We start from the raw sequence: 8394 nt of genomic DNA, 5'->3' as shown, positions 1-8394 counted from the left end.
AACAAGATTATTTCAGCATGTTAGAAAACACCCCCCCTCAGCACTTCTACCCCCAGAAAACACCCCACCCCCACCCCCTTCTGTAGCTAACACTTCAAAACAGGTGTATGTTGCAAACAGATGACAGTTTCTTAGGCCCAACCCCCCCCCTACACACAGACATCACTAGTCCCATTAATTCCAATGGGGCTACTCTCAGTGGTAAAGCTAAGCATACCTTTCAGTGTGTACAGGGTATGGGACTTCAGATGCTCATGGCCACCTCCTACAGAAAATGATGTATTTGAGGGGGAGGTGAGAGGTGAAAAGGGAGACTGACAATAAAGTAAGTGTTCTTCTTTATTCAGATATTCGATCTTGTAACCTATTTGTAGATGTATTCTAGAATCAACATATTTTACAATCATTTAATTCAAACCTCTGATTTGAAAAATTAACATCTGCCTGATATTGAAGCAAAAATACCCTGAATATTTTAAATTAAGCCTAAAAATATAAGCTTTCTGCTGTATTTAGTATGCATATGAAATATAAAAACTTTAATTTCTGAACCTCCTGCCAATAATGTGCCAGTATGGACTCCAAATTACACAAACAGTAACTAAAGTGCTTCTTCTCTCAGAGATAAGAGAGAAAGGAAGAAGGACAAAATACTTCAAACATATCCCTTCCCTGATGCACAGTGACAAGAAATTGTAAAAGCAATTTCGAATTAATTGAGCGGCATCTCCAGGAAGATAGAAAAAAAATCTCTAAATTTAAATTTGCAATTATCAGAAACAGAACTGGCAAAATAAATCCCACTAATGAAGTCAAGCAGATGGAAAAGACAAACACTAGCATCCCAGGCACGCGCGCACGCACACACACACACAAAAATTGGAAATCACCTCGAAAATCACAAAAGAGACACTATCATCTTAATCACACTTCTGTTCAAAAATGTTTAACACACAATTGTTAATACATGAAGTTCATTATCTAAGGGAAATTAGAAAATTATTTCTCTATTTCTTCAATTTGTTTTCTTTGTGCATTTGACACCACTTCAGCCAGTTTGGGCCTGAACTTGCAAGCACAGAAGTGTGTAACATGTATTCAGGCAAGCAGTGCCCATTGGAACTACTCCTGTGAATGAAGTTATTCACCTTTATGTTTGCAAGATGCAACCTTTCTTTAGTGTCCTCTGCTTGTGTGTGTCTTCCACAAACAAACAAGGACAGAAAAACAGTTAAAAACTAACCTACAAGAATGAGGACTTCTTACTGGTAAAATTTATTTGATTTACAGTTACTTTATCCTCCCCGCCTTTCTTCTCCTCTTGTTTGTTTCCTCTACCCGTTGAATCTTGCCAGAACTAAGGTCCCAATCCTGCAAAGATGTAAGCACATGCTTTACTTTATATGCTGCAAGTAGTCCCACTAAAGTCAAGGGAACTACTCACGCATATGCTAACTTTACACACACAGTCTGTGTAGGATTGGGGCCCTAGATTGTCAAGTCTGAGCAGAGCCTGTCCTTTTACTGCATATCTATACAATGTGTCGCACAATGGGTGACTGATCCTTGATTAGTCCCCATCTGGTCCTGCAAATCAAATAAAACACAGTTTAGCAGTGGGATTAAAGTGCAGGTGTCGGATTTAAAGCTTTTGAAATTCATTTCTTGAGCTGACTAGAGTTCAAGTTGTAGTGCTGCCTTAAGTCAAATAGGAGTACAACCCATATAACTAAGGCCCAAATTTTACTCTCACAGTCAGCTGCACAACTAGTTACGCCTTCAATAATCAAGAAATAAGATACCAGGATGGTACAGGTGTACAAATCCTACTTCTCTTCAGTCATATTTAAATAAAAAATAATATTCTTCTTAAATTAAAAAAATTCAGGTTAACTGGTCCTGGTTCAGGTTAACCTTCATACATTGGACAAACATTTGCAACAATATAAAATGCTATGTATTGGCTGGTGACAAATCTGTACACATACAGTTTGTGCTGAATCCACTCTCAAGCAATTTAGGAAAGTGAAAAAATGGGATCTGAATGGCATTTAGGAAAACAGACGGCTTTAAAAATGGAGTTTGTGGCCTAAACACATTTTTAGTAAGACTTTCTAATATACAAAAGATGACAGCATTGTCATCACTTCCACTTGACCTGAACCACTGTTCTTGGGGTCCCACATCTACACTATAGAGCTCTAACATGCAAAGTGGTATGTTGTGAGTTTATACATCTTTACAACCAAAAGTACACTAACAACTGAGTAGCACACGTACACATAGGCGAATCCAAGCTAGTCTGGAGTTGGTGAATACATCTAAAAAACATCAAAAACACCCTCTCACGCACACCTTTGATTCAGCTACCCAGAAACAATGGGCGAATTGTTACCAGATGATGAATCTATGGGAGGCAGAAAAGGGACTCACAAACTTGCCCCTCACCTGCTGCCTCATATATCAAAAGATCAAAAATCCCAGGTCTCTCTCAAAAATAAGACCATCAAGTAACCATTAGCAAGAGTGAAACTAATCCACACCAAGAAAAGGGGTGGAGGGGAGGTAGAATTTATTACCGACCCCGATGGGATTTAGAACACCCAACAAATAACAAAACTTATTACAGGTTTCTTTTAACTTCCCAGACTAACGTGACCTAAAGGAGGTGGCAGCGCTATACCTTATGAGCAGGACCATGCAAGCAGAAACCTTGCGTGGAAGTAGGGCGGGATGAAGGACAGGGAGGTTAAACTCTCACCTGAGGAATGAAGTGCAGCAGAGCTCGTCCTCCCCCTCCACCTGTGAGCCTCCTAGACTGGGGGAAGCGCGGGGCCGGGAAGGGGACAAGCAACTGCCTCCTCTGGTTGTACCCCCGACACATACACCCTCCTCCCCCCCCCAGCGAATAAAGGCGCCTAGGCAGGGCGGGGAGGAACAATGCCCCCGTTAGGTAAGGATCCGGATACCAATGCCCTCCGGACGGATGCCGCGTCCCTGGGCCTGCCCGGGGCGCTGTACCTACCACTTCGGTGATCTTGATCTTGCCGAGAGCGCCCCGCAGATAGTCCAGGTCGCAGCGGAGGCCGCCCAGCCCGTGGCGCTGGCCGACGGGCTCGGTGGTGGGCTGGTAGGGGCTGCTGGCCCCGGAGATCATGGAGGTGCTGGACGCTTCGCCATCGAAGCCTTCCAGCTCCTCGCCGTTCCTCATGGTGCCGCCGCCCGGGGTGAGGCGCAACGATCCCCGCCCGTCAGGTCCCGAGCCGCTGCTGGAGCCGGGCTCGCCTAGCGGAGCGCCGGCAGCATGGCAGCACGGGGAGCTGGCGCGGGCTCCCTGCCCTTAGGCGGACGGGCGCGGGGAGAGCGGGGGCAGCATGGTGCGGCGCCCGGCCCCGCTCCTCTAGCCCCGCCAGGGGACGCCCCGAACCCCGCCTCTGGCACCGCGATCCCGGGGGACGGCGTTCAGCTCCCGGGGCGCCGCTGTTGTGGAGAGCGGAGCCGCCTCCCCGCTAGTGCCGAGGGGGAGGGGGTGTGCCCGGCGCTGGTAGCGGGTGGGGGCGCCCCAGGCCCTCGCCACCGGGCGCTCCCTAGGCCGGCCGGGCGCGAGCTGCCCTGCGGGGCTCCCCTTGTTGTCCTACGCAGGGGCAGCTCCGGCCGGAGAAGCGGCGGCTGCTGCTGCTGCTGCTACCGCCGCCTGCTCCTCCCCCTGCCGCTGAGCGGAAAGGGCGGAGAGAGCCCGCCCTGAGGCGCGCCGGGGCCAGGAGGCGCCTGCCCCGAGCGGGAGCAGTTACCTGCGCGGCGGGGAACATCCCCTGTCCAGAGAAAGGGCCGGGAGCGCGGGCACCACCGTGAGGAACAGCCCGCTCCCCAGAAAACGGGTCAGGTATGGCCACCGCCCCGGGGAACAGCCCGCTCCCCCCACCCCCTTCCCACAGGGACCCCCTGCCCCAGAGAAAGGGCTGGGTACAGGCACCAAGCCTGGGGATGGCACTTAAGGGCAGCGCGTAGAAAGAAGCAAAATAAATGTGGTTTGGAGCAGTCCACGTCGATATCGTCGGGGAAGAACGATTCGTGCCACAGGTGGGCTGAGGAGGAGAGAAACCTGGGAGGCAGAAGATGATCCTGGGGTGAAGACAATCCCTTGCCCTTCATTAGTGCTGCTCCCCACCAAATACCCCCAAACACTTCACAGACATAAGGGCCTCAATGTCTCTACGAGTATAGCTGGTGGGATGATCCCGCTTCCACAAATGGGGCAACCAAGACATGAGATGGGCAAGTGACTTTGTGGCTTAGCCAAGGTCACACAGGAATCACCTGGCAGAGCTGGGCAAAGAACTCAGCTCACTCACTGATTCCCACTTTGTCTTGCACCACAGCAAGCCAGCTTTCCTCTGTATAGGAGAGCAGACTGCAAATCACACACTATTTTATAAAGGGATGTGATGTTAATATTTAAAACAAAACCCCAAAGCAATAATGGGTCACAGACTGTATGTGCGGGGGTCACATGAAGGAAAGAAGCTTTTTATACAGCTCTGGGGTGACCACAGCTGAAATATTGTGTGGTCAGTTCTAGATACTTTCTTACTGAATAAATGGGAGTATGGAGAAGAGTAACAGGAATTAAGAAGCTGGAAGGACTCATTTATAGAGAATTAAGACCCCAATCCTAAAATGAGAGCTGTGCGAAGAGAATGGGACTCACCCAGTGTTCATTGCAGGATTGGGGCCTAAAATAATTGTCATGTCCTATTTTACTAAGAGGTGTTGTTGTTCTTATTTGGCTTATGCAATTTGGTCAAGCCAAGCCACAGTGTTCTTATCAACGATGTTCAAGGCACGAAGGCCTCCAGGAAGCTGTCATTTTGCAGTCCTCAACAATATGTCATGGTTTGTGGCTGCACACACAGACATAGTAGACTATCTCTAAAATGCCACCGAAATTCTGCTGCAGCACAAATTCCATGTCCGGTATGAAACTGGTTCAGAAGGCTTCATTGCCTTTGCGTAAATCAAACCCGGCTTGACGTTGAGTGGGATCCGAGACAAGATAATAATTTGTCACTTACTTTGCAAACCATGAAACCCATTTTGTATCCTCTACCATAAATCCCTCACTCAGTAAATTTATCCACAGCAGGCGATGTGAGGGCAGACGACCATGTGATGGATTAAACAAGTCTTTAATTAATGGAAGATATGGCATATCACGCAATTTCGTCATGAGCTTTGCGACACTTTCTGAGAACACTGGGCAGAGCAATATTGCAGAGAACTGGTAACCAAGGTAGAGGAGATTTAAGTGAGCCTGAAAGGATACGCATGGTGGAATTAAGCTGTATGTTGATCATCTTTGTATGAGATGAGTGAGCCCATACTAGTGCGCAGTACTCCGCCGTTGAATAACAGAGTACCAAGGCTGAAGCGCATAACGTTTGGGTGTTGACGCCACATGTCGTTCTGGCAGATTGTTGTGCATTTTGACCTTAGTTGTTGTCTTATCTAAGAAGTGAAGGAGGAGGATTATGAGATCAGTTTGCAAATATTTACGAAGGGTGAAAAAGAGGAACTATTTATGGTAGTAGATGGCAGTATAACCAAGGCGCCATCTACTCTGTGGTATGGCAGTCAGAAAACAAATCAGAATAAAATGTAGATAAAAAATGGGAAAACATCTTAGTGTTTTTTCTTTTTTCCAGCCTCCCCTACTCTGCGACAAGCTAAACTTCAATTCTGCAATAGTCTGGCACAGCAAACTGGCAGTTTTACAATAACACCATTTAAGTTAAAAAGATTAAAGATTTAGGGTGGGATTGTCCCACAAAAAGTGAAAAACTGAAAATCAGAGGGAACTGAGGTCCAGATCCTCTGAAAGATCTGGGCCCAAGTACTTAACTTCCTTGGGCAGTTTTGAAAAATCTCACCCTTAATCTTCAATAAAGATTTAAAACTTCAATTTAAGTATACATGTATTAAATCCAAAAATGAATACAAATATATTAAGTCAGTATAGTGGCCTAATGTGTTATTTTGCTACTAAATTCAGCTTATTTTGTGCTGTCCCCTCCACACTTTCAGTTTTCATTTTGCCATAATCTTTTGTTTGGTAACACATAACGGTGCAAATAAATCTCAGTTGGCTATTACAACCATTTGGGAGGAGACTTTTGGCACCCCGGGAGGGATCAGAGGCAATTAAGTTGTGTGGGATAAACAGATTTGTTGGATATTTTACTGCTGATCAGCAGTGATATTTAACAAGGTTGAACATTTTCAAAATTTTCTTTAGGTTTCGAAGTTGATCCATTGAGATATATAGGGCAGTTTAAGCCTCTTAGAACTACAGTTACAGAATGTTCGTAAACTCAAGAAGACACCACTACATTAGTTTGTACTCTGAACACTTTCAGCAATATCTTCTATGAGGGCTAGAAATATTTTTAAGTAAAATTTTAAATTGGGAAACCCAGTGCAAAGGCAAGGGGTAGATTCCACAGCCACAAAAATCACTGTGTATGTACGGACCAAGGAGAGAGAACACTCGGAGACACATTCAATTTTTTCTATAATTTACACAACAATGCTGTCATCATAACCAAGGAGAGATGTGCAACATAATCTGCCAAATAAATGTATATAAATGCAGCTGCAGACATTTTCTAAAATCTTATATATTCAGAGAGTGTGTACACACTGATAGTACTGTCGCAGTGACTGAACTGAGAATTCAAATGTGGAGGGCTAAAACCCTTACATGGTCAATCTCTCCTATGCAAAATATATATTTGTAATTGATACCATCAGGTGTCTTCCAAAAGCAAATATTTGCTCTTCTGACATATCTTTATCATCCAGAGATTTGTGTCTTCATTGGCAGTGAGTGATGTTTTAGCAGTAGCCAGAGAAGGCTGGGCAATCCCCCTTCTAATTCCCCACATTCACTTTGTATAGCAAAGTTGGGGTTTTTTTCGTGAAAGGAGATAATGTGTGTACACAGGATATGTGATCCATAGAAGGCTTGATTTCTAGAAAGCAGGCAAACTTTCATTTAGGTATCCATCCCATGCAGAAGAAGGGACAAGAAAGTATGTAGTGAGGAGAGAGGGAATGATCCTACAACAACTCACTCAGAGTCCACTACAGAAATATGAACATGGGCAGGAAATAAGACAACAAAATAGCCATAATTAATAATAAGAAAGCAGGTAGAAACTAAAGAAACGGCACTAATATACTACAGTAACCAGAGTAGACAACTAGCAATATTAATACTATTACTCGAAATAGTCTATTTTCCCCAATGTCTGCAAAGGAACAATAAACAAATACAGAACTTAAAAAAAAATTATCCTAGAAGTTGCCTCTTTCTAGCTTTTTGGCCCCTTCCTTTCCTCTCCCTTCCCATCTCTCACTCATTCTCTGCCTTCTCACCATTTTTTCTCATTCACATTTCTATACAGTGTATTCTCTTATATTTATTAGTCCTTCAGGATTTCACCTTCTGTAGGACTCTCCCTCCCCACCACCATCTGTCAACTGTCTTCTTCCCTTGACCCCCTTGGATTTCCACACTTAGGATTTCCTTCTTTGCCACCTTTGTTCCTCTCCTTGTCCCCCAGGATTTTCCCTCCACTCTCCACCCTGGGATTCTCCCCTCCCCTCCATCCTCTCTTTCCCTCACTCCCATGGGATTCTCTCCACCATCCCCTCTACTACTTTCCTGGAATTTTCTTCTCCCCTTTTGTCACTCCTTACAAGGCCCCAAGAGGCAGGACTACAGTGATAGAAGAAGAGAGACGGAAAGAGGCTGGGGACCCTCCAAGGCAAGGGGTATTTCTCTGTCTTACTCCTCACACCTTACTCTCCTTCACTGCAGGGCTAGCAATGCGAGGAAGAAGAGACTAATGCTGACAGGCCAGTGGGGGTTGCCATAATGCTCCTCTGCACTTTGCTGTGGTGCTGGAAGTGGCTTGAAAAACAGCTTTTTTACCTCCTCCCAGATGCTGGATAAATGCGGGGGGGGGGGGGGGGGGCAACAGGACCACAGAGATAAATGCAGAGCTGTCCTACAAGACTGTTAGATCATAGAATTGTCCCACAAGGGAAATAACATAAGAATGGCCCTACTGGGTCAGACCAAAGATCCATCTAGCCCAGTATCCTTTCTTCCGACAGTGGCCAGTGCCAGGTTCCCCAGAGGGAATGAATAGAACAGGTAATCATCAAGTGATCCATCCCCTGTTGCTCATTCCAAGCTTCTGACAAACAGAGGCTAGGGACACCATTCCTGCCCATCCTGGCTAATACCCATGGATGGACCTATCAATAGTGGGATCCCCATTGCTTGGGACATACATGCCAAGCATGGCAATGTACTAATTCAAATCCTGC

At 45.7% G+C, this 8394-nt stretch overlaps 1 protein-coding gene and 1 long non-coding RNA gene across 2 annotated transcripts in view; one reads left to right on the top strand and one right to left on the bottom strand.

The window, feature by feature from the left end:
- CMTM4 (CKLF like MARVEL transmembrane domain containing 4) overlaps nt 1-3536 on the bottom strand; it is a 55771-nt gene extending 52235 nt beyond the window's left edge. Inside the window, exon 1 of the mRNA XM_026652801.2 lies at nt 3026-3536. Coding sequence (XP_026508586.1) covers nt 3026-3211 — 186 coding nt within the window. The 5' untranslated portion in view covers nt 3212-3536. The remainder of the gene's footprint in view (nt 1-3025) is intronic.
- Nucleotides 3537-3770: 234 nt separating this feature from the next.
- Nucleotides 3771-8153, top strand: LOC113406720. The gene is made up of 3 exons (XR_003369841.1): nt 3771-3883; nt 5141-5290; nt 5703-8153. It is a non-coding gene; the product is annotated as an uncharacterized LOC113406720 (long non-coding RNA).
- The last annotated feature ends 241 nt before the right edge of the window (nt 8154-8394 follow it).

The sequence above is a fragment of the Terrapene carolina genome, unplaced genomic scaffold (assembly GCF_002925995.2).
Source record: "Terrapene carolina triunguis isolate 2854851 unplaced genomic scaffold, T_m_triunguis-2.0 Scaffold130, whole genome shotgun sequence".
NCBI lineage: Eukaryota > Metazoa > Chordata > Testudines > Emydidae > Terrapene > Terrapene triunguis.
The sequence above is the reverse complement of the archived record's forward strand: the minus strand, read 5'-3'. Positions and strand labels throughout refer to the sequence as shown.